The sequence below is a fragment of the Fusarium flagelliforme genome (genome assembly GCF_020744385.1).
Source record: "Fusarium flagelliforme strain FIESC 12 MPI-CAGE-AA-0113 chromosome Unknown B0J16scaffold_4, whole genome shotgun sequence".
NCBI classification, from domain to species: domain Eukaryota; kingdom Fungi; phylum Ascomycota; class Sordariomycetes; order Hypocreales; family Nectriaceae; genus Fusarium; species Fusarium flagelliforme.
The window spans coordinates 47,182-65,652 of NW_025763506.1; the positions used below are offsets into that span (position 1 = coordinate 47,182).

At 49.2% G+C, this 18,471-nt stretch overlaps 7 protein-coding genes across 7 annotated transcripts; 4 read left to right on the forward strand and 3 right to left on the reverse strand.

Moving 5' to 3' along the window:
• Positions 1-286: 286 nt before the first annotated feature.
• On the forward strand, positions 287-3,644 carry B0J16DRAFT_303586 (uncharacterized protein; the record flags this gene model as incomplete). Its single annotated transcript, XM_046124680.1, has 3 exons — positions 287-592; positions 639-1,072; positions 1,118-3,644. 3 exons carry the CDS (start codon positions 287-289, stop codon positions 3,585-3,587), a joined length of 3,210 nt encoding a protein of 1,069 aa, XP_045982161.1. The 3' UTR covers positions 3,588-3,644.
• Positions 3,376-5,264, reverse strand: B0J16DRAFT_397807 (kinase-like domain-containing protein; the record flags this gene model as incomplete). The annotated part of the gene is made up of 3 exons (XM_046132336.1): positions 3,376-4,374; positions 4,436-4,992; positions 5,047-5,264. The coding sequence occupies 3 exons, from the start codon at positions 5,262-5,264 to the stop codon at positions 3,725-3,727; spliced, it is 1,425 nt and encodes a 474-aa protein (XP_045982162.1). The 3' UTR covers positions 3,376-3,724.
• Positions 5,265-6,752: 1,488 nt separating this feature from the next.
• B0J16DRAFT_340147 (ABC-2 type transporter-domain-containing protein) lies at positions 6,753-11,673 on the forward strand. Its single transcript, XM_046127631.1, has 6 exons — positions 6,753-7,562; positions 7,622-8,355; positions 8,410-9,039; positions 9,090-9,796; positions 9,846-10,747; positions 10,795-11,673. Exons 1-6 carry the CDS (start codon positions 6,858-6,860, stop codon positions 11,545-11,547), a joined length of 4,431 nt encoding a protein of 1,476 aa, XP_045982163.1. The 5' UTR covers positions 6,753-6,857; the 3' UTR covers positions 11,548-11,673.
• A 224-nt stretch (positions 11,674-11,897) lies between these two features.
• On the forward strand, positions 11,898-13,128 carry B0J16DRAFT_414041 (C2H2 type zinc-finger-domain-containing protein). The gene is made up of 2 exons (XM_046133403.1): positions 11,898-12,043; positions 12,098-13,128. The coding sequence occupies exons 1-2, from the start codon at positions 11,955-11,957 to the stop codon at positions 12,993-12,995; spliced, it is 987 nt and encodes a 328-aa protein (XP_045982164.1). The 5' UTR covers positions 11,898-11,954; the 3' UTR covers positions 12,996-13,128.
• A 214-nt stretch (positions 13,129-13,342) lies between these two features.
• B0J16DRAFT_397812 (uncharacterized protein) lies at positions 13,343-14,311 on the forward strand (the record flags this gene model as incomplete). Its single annotated transcript, XM_046132337.1, has 1 exon — positions 13,343-14,311. Exon 1 carries the CDS (start codon positions 13,400-13,402, stop codon positions 14,309-14,311), a length of 912 nt encoding a protein of 303 aa, XP_045982165.1. The 5' UTR covers positions 13,343-13,399.
• A 143-nt stretch (positions 14,312-14,454) lies between these two features.
• B0J16DRAFT_120909 (xylose isomerase-like protein) lies at positions 14,455-15,982 on the reverse strand. The gene has a single exon (XM_046121595.1). It carries the CDS (start codon positions 15,500-15,502, stop codon positions 14,480-14,482), a length of 1,023 nt encoding a protein of 340 aa, XP_045982166.1. The 5' UTR covers positions 15,503-15,982; the 3' UTR covers positions 14,455-14,479.
• B0J16DRAFT_397814 (fungal-specific transcription factor domain-containing protein) lies at positions 15,695-18,303 on the reverse strand (the record flags this gene model as incomplete). The annotated part of the gene is made up of 2 exons (XM_046132338.1): positions 15,695-15,978; positions 16,028-18,303. The coding sequence occupies 2 exons, from the start codon at positions 18,301-18,303 to the stop codon at positions 15,888-15,890; spliced, it is 2,367 nt and encodes a 788-aa protein (XP_045982167.1). The 3' UTR covers positions 15,695-15,887.
• Between the last annotated feature and the right edge of the window lie 168 nt (positions 18,304-18,471).

The following is an 18,471-nucleotide window of genomic DNA, read 5'->3' on the forward strand; positions in this document are numbered from 1 at the left end:
CGTCGGGTTAATTACTCAAGCTTGAAAACAGCCGGTCTTGTGGCTAATAAGGAACCCGGCTCTGTGGGGCTGATGCTACATCGTGACGATCATACCCCAACTTGCTAAAGAACATGTTCCACTTTAATGAACGGTTCTATAATGCCTAAACTCAATTTCTCGAAAGATGCTTGTTGCATTTATCCGGAAGTTCGGTATAATAAAAGAAAGGCTGGTGCAGGTCTTTGAATAGTTGCTACCAATGGCTTGAAACCATCTGCCTGGGAATCTTTATCATCATCAGGCGATGAAGCTCTCACGGGTATCACTTACCTTGCTGGGCTTGGTGCCTTTGGCGTCAGCTCTAGGCCAGCAGGCTATTGTTTCCTTCAACAAATCCGACAATGCTTTCCAGATCGTTGGAGGTGACGTCGGTAAGGGACAAATTCGTGTCTCCGAGGACGAATACTGGGGAGTAATTCGTGCCGCTGGAGACCTCGCCGTTGACTTTGGGCGTGTTACTGGTACAAACTTCACGCTGAGCAACGGCAAGAAGGATGCTTCTGCTGCCAAGTACACCTTTGAGCCTGTTGATGTCAAGAACAACACATACGTCAGTATTTCCTTCCACCCGAGCGTCTATAGCTAATGGCTTGCAGTACCGTACTCTTGAGGAGCAGAGCTTTTCCGGTCCTTCGTACTCAGACCCTGATGAGTCCAATACAGTCATCATCGCTGGTACAATTGGCCATTCGAAGATCATTGACTCGCTCATTGACCAAGGCCTAATCGATGTCAGTGAGATTGACGGAAAGTGGGAGTCTTTCGTTAGTCAACTTGTCGAGGACCCCATGAACGGAACAACCCAGGCCCTGGTCATTGCTGGAAGTGACCCCAGAGGAACCATCTATGGTATCTACGATGTTAGCGAACAGATTGGAGTCAGCCCATGGTACTGGTGGGCTGATGTTCCTGTTCGCAAGAGGGACGAGATCTATGTCCTTTCCAAGCCAAAGGTTCAGAAATCGCCATCAGTCAAGTACCGAGGCATCTTCCTCAACGACGAGCAACCCGGTTTGTCTAGCTGGGTTGGGTAAGTTCAATTCCAACTCTTACATGAACTGCGCTAATTATTCAGATCTCGCTGGAAGCCTACTTGGAACAATGCTGCTCCCTACAACCATGAGTTCTACGCTCTTGTTTCAGAGCTCCTGCTTCGTCTTCGTGCCAACTACCTCTGGCCCACCGTTTGGGGTAGCATGGTTTACATTGATGACCCTTTCAACCAGCCACTCCTTGACGCCTATGAGATCGTTCTTGGAGGCTCTCACACTGAACCCATGATGCGAGCGCAGAATGAATTCAGAACGTTCTACGAGGGAGAGTGGCAATATCACACCAACAACGAGACAATCGATGAGTACTTTGAGTATGGAGTTGAAAGAGCTAAGCCATATGCTCGAAACAGCTTGTGGACAATGGCAATGCGAGGAACCGGTGACACTGCCATTGAAGGTGACCTTGGAATCGATGGCATCGTCAACATGCTCGAGACACTTGTCGACAATCAACGCGAGATTCTCAAGAAGGGACTCAAGGTTGACAATTTGACCGATGTTCCTTCTTTATGGTGCCTTTACAAGGAGGTTCAATCCTACCAGGAACGTGGCCTCCAAGTTCCCGATGATATCACTCTCCTCTGGGCTGATGATAACTGGGGAAACATCCGCCGACTGCCTCTCGCCAACGAGACCGACCGCTCTGGTGGTGCTGGTGTCTACTATCATTTCGACTACGTTGGCGACCCAAGAAACTACAAGTGGATCAACACCATTCAGCTGGAGAAGACCACCGAGCAAATGACCCTGGCATACCACAGGAATGCTCGCCGTATCTGGATTGTCAACGTCGGAGATCTCAAGCCGAAGGAAATCCCCATCAGCCACTTCATGGATCTTGCCTATGACACTGAGCGATGGGAGGCTGACGGCACTACCAAATGGGTCGAACACTGGGTCGAGCGCGAATTCGGCAGTGAGCATGTTGAAGCCATTACCAGCATCATGACCCGCTATGGCATGTATGCTGCGCGTCGCAAGTTCGAGCTCCTGGAGCCCCATGTCTACTCAGTCATCAACTATCATGAAGCTGAAGCCATTCTGGAGCAGTGGGCCGCCTTGAAAGAAGACACCCAGGCTGTCTTTGACAAGTTGGACGCTGAGTACAAGCCTGCTTTCTTCGAGATGCTTCTACACCCAGTTCTTGGTGGTGAGATTGTCAACAAGATTCAGATCTACGGCGCCAGGAACCAGCTTTACGCTGGGCAGAAGCGAAACTCGGCCAACGATGTCATTTGGAAGTCACTGGACCTCATGTACAAGGACTCGAACCTGACTCAGAGGTGGAACGAGGTTCTCGACGGCAAGTGGGCTCACATGCTTGATCAGACTCACTTGGGCTACGATGGGTACTGGCAACAGCCTATGCGAAACACTCTTCCGGATCTACGATTCGTTCAGGATGTCTGGCCTTCACTTGGTGGCGAGTATGGTGTCGGTGTCGAGGGTTCCAACGCTACCGTCATGGGAGACGATAGATATCACTCGTTGTCCTCCAATGTCCTCAACCTCCCTCCTCTGGAACCCCACGGGGCCCAATCCCGATACATCGACGTATTCCACCGAGGCTCCAAGTCTTGCAACTGGTTCGCAGCACCATGGGAAGAGTACGTCCAGCTCTCGCAGTACAATGGTACGGTCGGTGGCAACAACGGCAGCGATAGCCGAGTTTACGTGACAGTCGACTGGGACAAGGCTCCTAAGGCTCCCAACACCACGGAAGTATTCATCAACGTCACCAGCGACTGTCAGGGCTTTGAGAGATACAGTGGTCGGGATGCAAAGGTCGTGGCAACAGTCATCAACCGAGAATTGCCAGACAGCTTTGAGGAGGGATTTGTCGAGTCTGACGGACACGTCTCTATCGAAGCTTCGCACTACCAGAAGGTTCATGAGGGAGACTCGAACAGCTCAGAGTACCACACTATCAAGAACTACGGTCGAACTCTGGCTGGTGTTGGTCTGTACCCTCTCGACACTGAGAAGCTGGACGTTGGAGAAGGCCCTGCTTTGGAGTACAACATGTACCTCTACACCAACCATTCTGCCGCTAATGTTACCGTCTTCATGTCCCCTGGTGCCAACTACCTTGGAGACCGAAACCCACTCGAGTATGCCATCGCATTGTATCCATCGGGTGGGGATCAGCCTGACCCAACGATCGTTCGGCCCATTGGCCCCAATGTCGGTACCAACATGCCTGATGGTTGGGGTTACGCCGTTGGTAACGCTGTTTGGGGTCTATATGGCAACTACACGACATCTTCCTTCGATGTTCCTAAGGAGGGCGCATACACTCTTCGCATCTGGGCTTTGTTGCCTAACATCCTCATTCAGAAGATTGTGGTTGACCTTGGTGGTGTACGACGGTCCTACCTGGGACCCCCAGAAAGTTTCCTTCTCGGTAGAGACGAGCAAGGCAAGTACAATGGTACTTCTTTCGTAAGCACACCCGGTATCTTGGGAGGAACATTCGGAAAATCTTCGTAGATTAGGCAGGGACAAGTAATTTGGGTAGCAATACTACTGCTGCACTTTGAACTTCTCGTGGTTCTCGTATGTGAAACTCCACTAAACGTTCAATCCCGAAGCGACAATTGAGATGCATTGCTTCTAACGAATTTCCTTTACTGCTTGTCATCACTACCGTTACCTCGAGAGCGACTGAACCATGGGTGATCAAGAAGCTTAGCCGTAGACGGGCGATGGCTTGGGTCGTACTGAAATATCCATCGTAGCAAATGCAATATTTCCTCTTCTTCGGCCTCTTTGATGTCATCTGGCTTTTCATCTGTTAACTGGTGCTGCAGGGAAGAATATTCGCCAGGATAAGCTAATGACACAGATGAAATATCCGACATCTTTTCGTTGGACTCAGCACCAGGGCTGGCACCGTTACCTGTATCTCCAATGTTCTCGTCGTCGTCGTCGTTCGGATTTTCTTCTCCTCCATCCTGAGACTGAAGCTTCTCGCCATCGGGACCGAAGTACTTATCAGCCCGCCGCCATTTTTCTCGTAATGACTGAGGAAAAAGGCCAATCACGTCCCAGATCTGGCACAAGTGTTCGTCATTTGTAATCTCATCGTATGCTTTCCCTTCAAGAGATTGGAGCCCGACAAAAAGCGGGCGTCCAACGAGCATTTCAAAGATCAGGCAGCCAAAGCACCAGATGTCAAGACCTTTGCCAACAACGTCGCCAAGTATGGCTTCAGGCGCCCAAAGTGCAACGGGGGTGACCGCGTCTGTCCCGGTAATCGGCACCTTACTACAGAATGCTGTTTTTAAATTATCAGTTTGATGTACACGTTTGGACTGGCATTTTCCCAATTGACTTACCGCCACCCAAGTCAGCAAGTTTTACAAGTGGTTCAATTTCATAGGAGAAATTTTCGTCAAGCGGCCTGGGTTCAAGAAGATATAATGGAGCCCATAGATCCCTTTTACCATCTTTACGCTCCAAGGGCTGGCCTTCGCCAATCGATTGTTGCAATTTGCTCTCCGTTTCCGCCGAAACCTTGAGTTGACCAATACAAGTACGAATATTCCCAAAGTGCAAATCCCCATGAACCATGTCCCGTTCGTGTAGAAAGTCCAGAGCCTTCAGGGTGTCTAGCAATGCCCTCTTCGCAAACGCGGTAGTAAAACGTCGCTCCCAAGGCTCGCCAACTTGGAACTCGGGTCTTTTACGTAGCAGCTCCGAGAGATTTGGACCCATTACTTCTAACACGAGTGCATCATGTTTTCCATTGGGGCCGGCGATGGTGAAGGCGTCATGCAATCTGACAATGTACGCGCATCCACCTGAGAGGTAAGATCTACAAAAGAATAACTCCTTGCCGCCACGATCTTCCGTTCGAGCAACAGTGATTTTTAAAGAAACATATCGATCCAGTCTAGGAATGTTTATCAGCTTCGCTACAAGACGCGTCCGTAATTCAATGTCTTACTGTGTATCAACCACCAGCCAAACTGTAGAGAACTGACCCCATCCCAATTTACGAACAACACGGTACTGATTATTTATAACATCACCAAGCTGGACAGCATGATATCCGCCAGGGTGATAGGCTTCTGCCCACTCACAGGCTGTGCCGATGGTCTTGAAGCGAAAATCCTCATCTTCCCACGGCTCTTGAGAAGGGGGTCTCAGTGGAGAGGAGTCCATGCTGCTATGGGACTAGTTGCTTTTCTACGCGAGCAGGCAATTTTAATGTAAAATAAGTTCTTTATCCACCACGTAATTACATCGTTGCTCAAGTAACGCGTTCTATTGATAAGATAATGTGATATCGGCAATGATAAGATAATGTCTTATCATCGCGTTTTAGGTTAGTGCTCGACGAGTTCATCCGGACTATCATAGATCCGCAGTTGGTTAGCTTGTGGGTACAGAGACGCTTGTCCAGCCGGAGCGAGAAATGTCAATGTCAAGCAGATGCGTCTGTTCGTGACGGACCGATAACGAGCTCGATGCAGATAAGATAACATCTAATCAGCACGTATCAGGTTAGCGCTTGTCTTGTTTCACCGGACTATTATAGATCCGCCCTCCTGGACTGGTGGGTACAATGACGCAGGGTCCTTCGGATCTGCCCGGATGTCCTGGAGGATACCTTACCCTAGACATCTTTAATCCGCAGGAATTACTGAATACAACATGCACAATGAACGAATAAGCTCTTTTTTTCTGACGTAGTTGAAGCTACAGAAAATCTCTAGAATACAAGTATTTTAACTTTTAGAATTAAGAAACCAGTGGCAATGCGCATTGACATTCGAACAACTAGCAAAGAGCTTAGCATGATAACAAGTTGCTATAATTGCGAGTCGGAGTTTCCAACAACCCGGTACGGTGGGAACGCGGCGGGATAATTACCGATCGTCATGCTGCGGGCCGCTATCTGTAGATCTGAGAAACCAATAACCCTTTATCTAGATACCAGATCAAAATGATCGTAAAGAACCTGTAGGTACATTGCTTGGTGACTGTATCCTATTCACCCTGCTTCCTGCATTCCAGCACATCGTAATGAACAGGTATAAGAAGGTAATAAAGTAAAGTGACTCAAGAGTCCAATGCTACTCGAGTATTCACAACAATTGCTATTGTTGCAATACTGGACAACAGGAGAAAATTCCACGATCTGGCTTGACGTCATTGGCCTTTCTAGAAAAGGAGAAAAAAAACCGCGTCAGCGTAGTGGGACTTTCCAGCCCGCAAAGTCCGCGGACTAGCGCGCGGCTTCGAAGGGTTTTTCCAAACTCCCGAACCTCCGCTCCGCGCTAAACCTAAAGATTGTTCCGGTACATCTGTGTCATCATGACTGATTTTCAGTGATGACTGTCAGCCGCCGTGCATCCCTCTCCACCCCGGTCGGGCTAGCGGACTGCAAAAAGCACCCGACAAACATGTCCACGTCTCAAGTAGCCAAAGCATGTAAGACGCAGAGTTTGGAGCTACCGAGCTTCCGACTAATGATTGTACCAATGGCGACTTTTTCGGTGTCCTGAGTGTCCCGTAGCTTAATCCCATTAGTGTTGGGCTTGCTGACGGGCTTGACGCTGTCAGCTCAAGCCGTTTGCGTTGATGGGCTTAAAGTCAAGCTGTTTCCTCCCGGAAAGCCATTCATTCCATAACTTAATAATTATATCCCTTTATCTTTAACATAATCTACTTCATTGGCAATTGTCAATTGTATCCATCCACTGCGCGCTGGTACTCAATTGACTTCCAATTAATTCTTATACCAACGCCAAGATGGCTCCCAGGCATTCAACGGAAAGCCTACCGAACTCAATCCATACAGATGGATCATCATCCAGCGAGTCGAGCAGGGATCCTCAATATTCCACTGGCAGCACATACGGCCAGCCCTCACCACTCACACGAACGAATACCATGATCATTGAAGAAGGAGAGCGCCAGGAACTTCAACGAATTGCTACCGGAATCTCTCAACATCGTAGACAAAGCCTAGCGACACTACCTTCACGAATCCCAGATCTCGGCGAAAATGATCCCGCATTGGACCCGACCGATAAAGCCTTTGATCTTTCCAAATGGCTACAAGCTACTATGCGCCAGCTGAATGAGGCTGGCGTTGGACCCAAGAGTGCAGGCGTGGCTTTCAAGGACCTCAGCGTCTACGGCACAGGCGCCGCCTTGCAGCTACAACAAACTCTTGCTGATCTGGTCCAAGCCCCATTACGCTTAGGAGAGCACCTCAGATCAGGCAAGAAGGAACCGAAAACAATCCTTCACCGATTTGACGGCCTTCTACGCGGTGGTGAGACTCTTATCGTCCTTGGTCGCCCAGGCTCTGGATGCTCAACATTGCTGAAGACCATGACTGGCGAGCTGGAAGGTCTTGGCCTCGGTGAGCAGTCAACCATTCAATACAATGGAGTGTCGCAGAAGGACATGATGAAGGAGTTCAAGGGCGAGACGGGATATAACCAAGAGGTAAGCGACTTGCAAGTACATCATTCACACACAACTTTACTAACGCGTCTTCTGAACAGGTTGACAAGCATTTCCCTCACTTGACAGTCGGCCAAACGCTTGAGTTTGCAGCTTCATGCCGAATGCCCTCCAACTCCGAGAACCTCGTCGGAGTGACCCGCGAAGAAGCTTGCAAGAACGCAACCAAGATTGTCATGGCTGTCTGTGGTCTGAGTCATACCTACAACACCAAGGTTGGTAATGATTTCATTCGTGGTGTTTCAGGTGGTGAGCGCAAGCGTGTCAGTATCGCCGAGATGATGCTGGCTCAATCGCCCATGGCTGCGTGGGACAACAGCACACGAGGTCTTGACTCAGCGACTGCTTTGAAGTTTGCTGAGGCAATTCGTCTTGCTTCCGACTACACCGGCTCTGCCAACGCCCTTGCTATCTACCAAGCCAGTCAAGCCATTTACGACCTCTTTGATAAGGCTGTCGTGCTATACGAAGGCCGCCAGATCTACTTTGGACCTGCCATCAAAGCCAAGGCCTACTTCGAGAGGATGGGCTGGCAATGCCCGCAGCGTCAAACCGTGGGCGACTTCCTCACATCGGTCACCAATCCCCAAGAACGAAAGGCTCGAGCAGGAATGGAGAACAAGGTCCCTCGTACTGCCGAAGACTTTGAGAGGTACTGGCATAATTCTCTTGAGTACAAGGAATTGCGCGAGGAGATTGAGCTTTACCAGGCTGAGTATCCAGTCCATGACCGATCCGAGGCAATCGCTCCGTTGCGAGCGCGCAAGAACCTTGTGTAAGTACATGTTACAAAGCAACAACTACTCCATATACTAACCCCACGTCCTAGTCAAGGAAAACACGTCCGACCCAAGTCTCCCTACATCATCAGCCTTGCGACCCAGATTCGCCTCACAACCAAGCGAGCCTACCAACGAATTTGGAACGATCTATCAGCAACCGTCACGAATGTCGCAACCAACGTTATCATGGCTCTCATCATTGGTTCAGTGTACTACGGTACGGGCGACGCAACTGCTAGCTTCTATTCCAAAGGAGCCGTGCTCTTCATGGGTATCCTCATGAACGCCCTTGCAGCCATCTCTGAGATCAACAATCTTTATGCCCAACGCCCTATCGTCGAGAAACACGCATCCTACGCCTTCTACCACCCTGCTGCCGAAGCTATTTCTGGCATTGTGGCTGATATACCCATCAAGTTTGTCTCAGCGACCGTCTTCAACATCATCCTGTACTTCCTTGCTGGACTTCGTCGCGAACCCGGTCCCTTCTTTCTCTTCTTCCTGATTACTTACATCTCGACCTTTGTGATGGCAGCCATCTTCCGAACTATGGCTGCTGTTACTAAGACGGTTTCCCAAGCTATGACTCTCGCTGGTATTATGGTTCTGGCTCTTGTTATCTACACTGGTTTCATGATTCGTGTGCCACAAATGGTTGACTGGTTTGGCTGGATCAGGTAAGTACCCAATTTCGCTGTTTTACTACATGGTTACTAACACCCATCAGATGGATCAATCCAATCTACTATGCCTTTGAGATCCTGATTGCCAATGAGTTCCACGGCCGCGAGTTCATCTGCTCAGCTATTGTTCCTGCTTATCCCGATCTCATTGGAGATTCATGGATTTGCTCAACTGTTGGAGCTGTGGCTGGTCAACGAACAGTCAGCGGCGATGCCTTCATTCAGACCAACTACCGCTACTACTACTCCCATGTCTGGCGCAACTTCGGTATCCTACTGGCGTTCCTTGTGGTCTTCATGCTCATCTACTTTGCCGCCACTGAGTTGAACTCCAAGACCGCCAGCAAGGCCGAGGTTCTCGTTTTCCAACGTGGTCACGTCCCAGCTCATCTCCAGGCCGGCGTTGACAGAAGCGCCACCAACGAGGAGCTTGGTGTGCCCGAGAAGACCGGCGAGGGCACAGATAGCACTGCTGTTCTTGAGCCCCAGACCGATATCTTCACTTGGAAGGATGTTGTTTATGATATCGAGATCAAGGGTGAGCCGCGACGACTGTTAGACAACGTCACTGGCTGGGTCAAGCCTGGTACACTCACGGCTCTGATGGGTGTCAGTGGTGCTGGTAAGACAACCCTCTTGGACGTTCTAGCCCAGCGAACCAGCATGGGTGTCATCACTGGAGATATGTTTGTCAACGGCAAGCCACTTGATGCCAGCTTCCAGAGGAAAACTGGATACGTCCAGCAACAAGGTCAGTCTTTCCGTCTATACTTTGTGAGATCATCACTAACATGACCAAGATCTTCATCTCGAGACCGCCACCGTTCGTGAGAGTCTCAGGTTCAGCGCTATGCTCCGCCAGCCTACCACTGTCAGCACCGAGGAGAAGCATGCTTGGGTTGAGAGAGTCATCGACATGCTCAACATGAGGGACTTTTCCAACGCTGTTGTGGGTGTCCCCGGTGAGGGTCTCAACGTCGAGCAGCGCAAGCTTCTCACGATTGGAGTTGAGCTCGCTGCCAAGCCAAAGCTTCTTCTCTTCCTCGATGAGCCGACTAGCGGTTTGGACTCCCAGAGTTCGTGGGCCATTGTCGCATTCCTCCGCAAGCTTGCAGACGCTGGTCAAGCCATTCTCTGTACCGTCCATCAGCCCAGTGCCATTCTATTTCAAGAGTTTGATCGACTCCTCTTCCTTGCCCGGGGTGGTAAGACTGTGTACTTTGGCGATATCGGCGAGAACTCACGTACTCTGCTCAACTACTTCGAGAGACACGGTGCCAGGACATGCGGCGATGACGAGAACCCAGCTGAATGGATGCTGGAGATCGTAAACAACGCCGTGAGCTCCGAGGGAGAGGACTGGCACACTGTTTGGAAGGGCAGTCAGGAGCGACTTGATGTTGAGGCTGAAGTCGAGAGGATCCACTCGACCATGTCATCGAAGTCTCCCGAAGACGATGCGGCCAGCCACGCTGAATTTGCCATGCCTTTCACTGCTCAGCTTCGAGAAGTCACTGTACGAGTCTTCCAGCAGTACTGGCGCATGCCAGCGTACATCTTGTCGAAGCTGGTCCTTGGCACAGTCGCGGGTCTCTTCGTTGGTTTCTCATTCTTCAAGGCTGACTCCACCATGGCCGGTATGCAGAACATCTTGTTCTCCGTTTTCATGATTATTACTGTTTTCTCTACTCTGGTTCAACAGGTTAGTTCCAAGCTTAGCATCCTTATGCACATACTAATCTTTCTCAGATTCAACCTCACTTCATCACTCAGCGTGAACTGTACGAGGTCCGAGAGCGGCCCAGCAAAGCCTACTCTTGGAAGGCCTTCATGATCGCCAATGTTCTCGTCGAAGTCCCTTATCAGGTCCTCACTGGTATTCTCATGTTTGCCTGCTTCTACTATCCCGTTGTTGGTATCCAGAGCTCGGCCCGCCAAGGTCTTGTGCTCTTGTTCATGATTCAACTCATGCTTTACGCCAGTTCCTTTGCGCAGATGACTATTGCTGCGTTCCCGGACGCTCTTACTGCATCTGCCATTGTCACTCTTCTGGTTCTCATGAGTCTGACATTCTGTGGTGTTCTTCAGCCACCTACTGCTCTCCCAGGTTTCTGGATCTTCATGTATCGCGTCAGTCCCTTCACTTATTGGGTCGCTGGTATTGTTTCAACGGAATTGGGTGGTCGACCTGTCGAATGCTCAACCGAGGAGACATCCATCTTCAACCCACCTTCGGGCCAGACCTGTGGCGAATACATGGCCGACTACTTGGCTCAGGCACCTGGAGCACTCCAGAACCCTGATGCTACACAGCAATGCCAGTACTGCTCGCTTACCAATGCCGACCAGTTCCTGGCTGGCAGTAACATCTACTACACTGAGAGGTGGCGCAATTTCGGTATCGTTTGGGCTTACATCGCATTTAACATTTTTATTGCTGTTTCGTCTTATTATGTTTTCCGGGTTAAGAAATGGAGTTTCGGGAAGAAAAAGAAGGCTTAAGGGAAATTAATAGAATGGGATGGAGTTATTTTACAGCGTCTTTACAAGCTTAATGAGTATATCAGTTTTCAATGAACCTTCCAACTGCAGGACATATCACTAGTTTTTAAATCATCATGATCAGGATCTTATTCGTGCAAATACCTGATGGTGGGAGGATTGTGGCGACGTGCTGCTGATAATTTACTGATCCTGTGAGCATCATGAACAGCTTCCTGATTGAGCCTGCCCCGCCCGGCAAATGAGTCACGAATACAATCGCCTGAACTTGCACGTTGTTGTGAAAATCTAAATGCAGTGGTCCCGATAAGCTTTGAGGATTGATATATAACAGTGCAGAGACCTTTATTTTTGAGCCTTTGTCCCACGCTGCCTCGACCCGTCTTTACTTATTTGTACTACCCATCATGTCATCAACAAAACCAACCTGTTCCCTTTGCGACCTGTCCTTTGACAATAGTCAAGAGCAAAGAGTGCATGCAAAGAGTGAAGAACAGTAAGTATCCATGTCTAGTAGGTGTCATCGGCTTGATGTTAATACAATCTCCAGTATCACAGCTTTAAGACAACGTGCCACTGCTTCAGGATTGTTAGAGGCAACAATTGACGATGGTGATACCTACTCGAGTCAAAGAAATACCACAGACGACAAAAACCCAGAGGAATCCGATAGCGAAAAGGACTCCGGCACTGACGATGATGCCGCGCATGGTTCAGCGCCGGATTTCAAGCCCACTCAATGCATCATCTGCACCCACGCCACCCAAACCTTTGACGACTCCCTCCAACACATGGAAACAGCACACAGTCTCAGAATTCCATACAAAAACCACCTCAGTGTAGATCTGGAGACCTTAATATGGTATCTTCACTTTGTCATTAATGCCTACAGAGAATGCATTTACTGTGGAACAAGGAGCCGTACCGTCCAAGGTATACAGCAACACATGGTAGACAAAGGCCATTGCAGAGTTGAGCTGTCGGACGAGATGCTCGAGTTCTATGATCTTGAAGGTCTCAAGAGAAACGGATCTGATAATGCCGTTTCCGTCGACAGCGATACCCTTCGACTATCATCTGGGAAACTTCTTTCGCATCGTACAGCGGCATCAGTTCGACAGCCACATCGAACATCAACTCATGATGATAAGCAAGACCAGGAGTCTCAAGCCGCTCTGCCTGTCAACGGACCTTCTGACACTCTCGCAACAAAGGATAAGAAAGACGCGGCGTTGGCGTCTCAGCTCGCCCGACTGAGTGTGCGGGATCAGCAAAGCTTAATACATATGTCTTCATCGGAGCAGCGCAGCTTCTTACTTCAAAGAAAGAAGGAGTTGGACACTGTTCAGCGGGCAGAGCGCAAGATGCGACTCAAGACGGAACGATTGAGCAATAGGACCATGATGAAGAACTTTCAGAACGATGTGCCTGGCCGAAGTAATGGTTAAGCGCTATATCAAGAAGTCGGGTACGCTAGAAGAAGTGGAATACTGTACTTTACTTCAGTCAGAAGAGCCTTTGCGGTGCTTGGATGCGTTGTTACAGTTTTCACGTAGTCAATTAATGCTGTTTTAATTTTGTAATTCTGATTGTCTTCATCCGCGAACGGTGGATCTTTGTTGATCATAGTGCATGAAAGCTGCTAAATAGTGGGGGATTACGGCTATGAGCCACTAACAATGCCCCACCGCAACTGTAGCCAGCGGGTAACAGCCAGTAATTCCAGTTATTCCGTCCCCTAGGCGGCAGAAGAATACTCCGTGTGGAAAATAAAGCAGAGACAAGTTAAAAGCGACACCTACACAGAGAGAATTGGATAACATTGGGAAGAACTTACGTCTACAGCTTCAAGATGGATTCCAACAGCCAAGAAAGTCGCACTCTGCACCTTGTGGGCATTGGTGTCGGTCATTCAATCGCTCCGCCTATGCACAACCATATCGCAAAATCTCTGGGGCTTCCATGGACCTTTTACGCTACAGAATGCGCCACTCTCGATGATCTTATGGAGCTCGCAAGAAAGGACACCACAGCCGGCTTGGTCGTCACTATGCCATACAAAAACGCCATTCTACCTCGTCTTGACGTTCTTGACGACCTTGCCACCACTATCGGTGCTTGCAACAACGTCTACCGAGATTGGGAAGACCCAAAAAGGCTACACGGCACCAACACCGATTGGCGTGGAATTAAAGGCTGTTTGCTGGAGAAGGGAGACCGCGAGCCAGTCTTGAACAAGCCAGCTCTGATAGTTGGTGCTGGAGGAGCGAGTCGGGCTGCTGTCTACGCCCTCAACTCTTCGTTCAAGTCATCAGTTATTTACGTGCTGAATCGAGACGAGCAGGAAGTGAATGATCTTATCCGGGACTCCCACAAGCTTTCACCCGTCCCCAAGATCTACCATGTGAAGGCAGGTGATGCTCAGAGCCTTGAGACACCATACTATGTCGTCGGCTCCGTGCCTGATCTTGAACCCAAGTCTCCTGAGGAGCTTGCTGTCAAAGCATCTCTAGAGGAGTTCTTGTCTCGTCCGGAAAAGGGTGTTTTGCTTGACATGTGTTTCAAGCCCAGAAGGACCAGGATGATCAAGCTCGCGGAAGAAAAAGGATGGTATGCGGTCGAGGGAACACATGTTATTGGATACCAGATTGAAGAGCAGTGGAAGCTTTGGACTGGGCCTGAGAAGGTTAAGAAGCTCGATAGAGAAGGAGCTTGGAAGGTTCTTATGGATGGAGCAGAGAACAGTGCAGGTATTAATTTCTAGTCTTCTTCTATGATCAATAGGAAATACTTACAAACAACATTCTACATCATCAAATAAATCGAGCGTATGTAACAAATATTTAGACTCAAGTCAGAATACCTAACCTCAAGGAAGAAAAGAAACAGCAACTTATTATAACAGTTCTTTTATGTACTTAATACGTTTCAACTAGTTCAATCCCAGTCGCTCAACTAGCTTGTTCCATGCCTTGATGCCCCTCTCGGCGTGTTGTCGCGGCACATCCTTCCCTTCTTCCGACATTGTTCTCGAGAAGAGCTCCATGGAGATATAACCCTTGTATCCCATATCCTCAACCAGCACCTTGGCAATCCTCTCTACAGGCAGATAAGCGCCACGGTCTTCCTCGTACATAAAAGCTCTCGCATTCCTTGACCAGTTCATCCTAGCGGGATTTCCATCGACGTGGAATGGATGGCCCTCAACTAAAGGTGTCTCCATCCTCTCGGCATCAACAACCTGGATGTAGAAGACCTTATCCAAGGTCACGTCTCGAACAAGCCTTTCCAGAGATTCCTTCAAGTCTTGGTCTGCGTTAGGTGTCTTGCCCGTGGGAGACGCAGGATCACCCCAGACACGCCCAGCGATATTGAATGTGTCTAGACAGAGACCAAAGTTAGGCCTGTTGACCTTTTGAGCTACCTCCCACGACTTCTCCCAGGTATCGACATGAGTACTCCAGCATAGAGCTTCATATGCGAAGCGAACTGGGGGATCTTGCTGAAGGCCAAGATCAGCCAGCTCGACTAGATCGCCGACAATGACATCCATGTCCCCAGTCAATTGGTCGGCGGGAAGGAAGTTGGCAGGAATCTGGATGGTGTTGGTTCCCAGGCGTTCAACAATTTTGAACCATAGCTTGATCTTCTGGATCAGACGGGCGTGCTGCTCACGATCCTTCAGACCTTCGTAGAATAAGAAGGGTTGGAGGCCAATGACTGTCATGTCTAAGCCATCGAGAAGCTGTCGAATACTCGATGCTGCCGATAGTATTTGATCGTCGCTGGGCGCTTCAACATCATGAAGCCTCTTTGCCTCGTATTCGAGATCCTCATAGAAGATTTCGATGCCTTGAAAGTCCTGAGACGAAGCTTGCTGAGCCTTGTCGGCAAAGTTGTGTAGCCAAGCTCGGCCGAGCGAGGCTGACATTATAGCGGGACGATATGTAGCCATGGTGAGGTTTCTTTGCTGACAGGGTGATTGAATGACATTAGTGTCTCGACTGCTTCCAGTGTTGGGTTTCAGCTACGTTACTTGAGGTTGATGTCATGACAATTGACCGGCAAAATCCTGTTCCGACAAAAATGGGACCCACAGACCGGATGGGCGTTCGGGGTCATGAAGATGTATCTCGCATCATTAACAGATCCTCAATATTCTCAAAAAGCCCATAGTAAGTATCTGCGATTGCGGCGCATATTCGCTCTATATTCAAGCAAGTCTTCCCGCGTAGCCAGAGTTATGCTATTTAATAATTGAATGCTGCATTTTAAAAGCCATACCCGGGCCAGTGGCAAAAATGTGGTATTACAATTCGTGATTCGTCGAGTTGATTTGTTTAAAACTCCATATCAAAGATGTTTTCCATGTTGTCAGGTGGGTTTTCAAGTATGCCAAGATGCGCCATGAACTCGGGAGGATTAGCCAACCTATGCAGTTGTAAGCATTAATTGTTCGCCCCCTCTGACGGAAACTTACCAATCGGCCGAGTCCAACGTCGCAAGGCTATCAAAGAGACCGTCGTCTTCTAAATCCAATTCTAAAGGTGTTCCTTTGTGCTGTAGGGTGATACTGGTATCCTGACGAGGAGACCCTAATATGGCATCGGTCGAGCTATTGTGCTGTGCTATCGAGGCTTCTGCTGCTTCTAGAAGTGTACCAAGAGCTGAGCTCTCAGCCTGTACCTGAAAGGCTATTTCTGTCTGAGGTGGGATGTGGCCATTCCGTATTTCAGGCTGGGACGTTTTCATGAGATCTGTTGATCGGTTTGTTGCGTTTAATTGTGAACCAGGATTCCTGGCCTGCCGAGGCTCATCTCCAGATGTGACTTCAAACGAAGCCAAAGATGTGGCAATAGTCCGCCCAGCGAGGCTTATATCATCACTAATGCTAGTCCCAGTATAGTGTGACCGTTGAATGGTTATAGAATCCTGTAATAGTTCCAAGCAACTTTGCACAACAGGGGAGACAGAGCAACGACCCAAGGACTTGGCCCGTAAATCTATCAGGCCAACTAAGGACGCGATATTCTGCCAGTAGCCTTCTGGACGCCATGGGTCTGGGCGGTGCAGTAGTAAGCGCTCCGCTGCTGCCATTTCGAGTGTCGCAACAGAAACTATCCGAAGGCAAAGGGATTGAGGGGGTAAGTCAAAGGCCGTTGGGACGTCATCCAGGAGGTTCTGCTGACAGTTAACCATAATCCCATGCAGCGTGTCTTCTGAATTTGGTCTCTTGCGCTGGTGTATCAAGTCGTTCAGCTGAGCTATGACCTGGAGCAGCCTGTTGAAAGTGCTTATCACATGTCCAGGCACATGCGGATTTGAAGTCTGGTGATTGGGTGCTGTGTTGGTGTTAAGCAAAACCTTCGGCTGCCACGGCTCCCATTCTTCCATTCCATCAGTAGTAAGGAGGTCTTTAAGTGAAATATCTGTTGATCGAAGACAAGTTGAAGTCCCAAGTCGTGCTGCAATCATGGTTTCCAGTGTTGCGCATCCAAGGATCGTCCGCTTGACATCGTCGTTTCGAACCCGATGTGTTTCTGATGAGCTTCTTGGTATAAGCCCAATGGATATCGCTGTATAAACGGCGCGGCCTATAGCAGTCCAAGCAGCAGTCCAATGCTTCTGATCCATCTCAAATAGAGCCAGCACGAGGAAGGCTCTTACGTGGCCAAGATCGTAAGAGGCTGGATCCGCGAAGAGAGATGAGTGAGTTAGAACTTGGGGTGATTCAGCCTTGTATGTATGATCGAGAGGCGTTTTCGATGAGTGTGCTATTGAGCTGGCTTGATGAGAAGCGTATATCATAACAGCATGTAAAAAGGACAATTCACCAGACGACGGAGAATTAATAGAGTTAGCCCCCCCATTTGCAACTGTATATGCTATACGTAGAAGCTCGTGCTTTTGAGATATTGGTAACCAGGTATGTGTTGTTTCGAAGTAGACGTCCATGAGGTAGGACCAATGTTTAGGCAATTGAGGAACAGGCGATAGTGGGAAACCATTAGTGTTCGCCATGGGATATTCCAAATAGGGAGCAACAGGGAATTGGGGGGATATCTCGCCATATTGATCAGGGGCATGGCTTGAGACGACAGGCGTAGGAGGTGAGTCAAAGAGTGTCATTTCCTGCGGTGTTGTATCGGTGTTCATCGGGGTCAAAAGAGCATCTGTATCACCAGCTCGTGATGTCAAGGATAGAGCAAAAGCCTCGGCCACTTTTGTATCGAAATACTGAGTCGAATCAGTGCCATCCTCATCAACCTCAATACGCTCAGGATCCAGGAGCTTGCCCGCCTCTTTTGCCAGAGCGCATTTCCTCCAGGCTTCAAGTAGGAAGTCAATTGAGACATCAAAATCCTGGATTTGGAGTGAAGCCGGACGCAGCGAGACCTGTTCTGCTTTCCCTTGGAGCAGGCTACATATCCATGCTTCACTGCCATCAATCGTGGTAACGATCAGCCCTAGTAGAGCCTCGATAGCTCTGACGTAACCTGGACGAAGTCCGCGTTTCTTGGAAGGGTCATAACTGCAAATCCGGTTGCTCTCGACGCAGGACTTGCAAGAAGGTCGTTGTCCACCACATCTGTCTTTCCGTCTTCGACATTCATTGCAGGCTCTTGTGACACGATGTCTGTGTCTCCCATTTGAACCCTCATCAGAGTCATCAGCCTCAGTCCTTGCTCGTTTTGGACCTCTCTGGATGGCCTTGTCCTGGCTCTTGTTGTTCGGTCGGGTCTTTGAAGTCGACATTTCGCACCACGAGATCGAATAGTGATCTCTATTTGCGTTGCGGCAGCAAGTTGAGCCCTCTGCTGGATACCGGTATTACAGGATCAAGATACGGGATTGGTGTGTCTATCCAATCAGATCAATAATCTCGACTTCTTGACCCATTTGGCAATGTTATGCGGGGTTAGT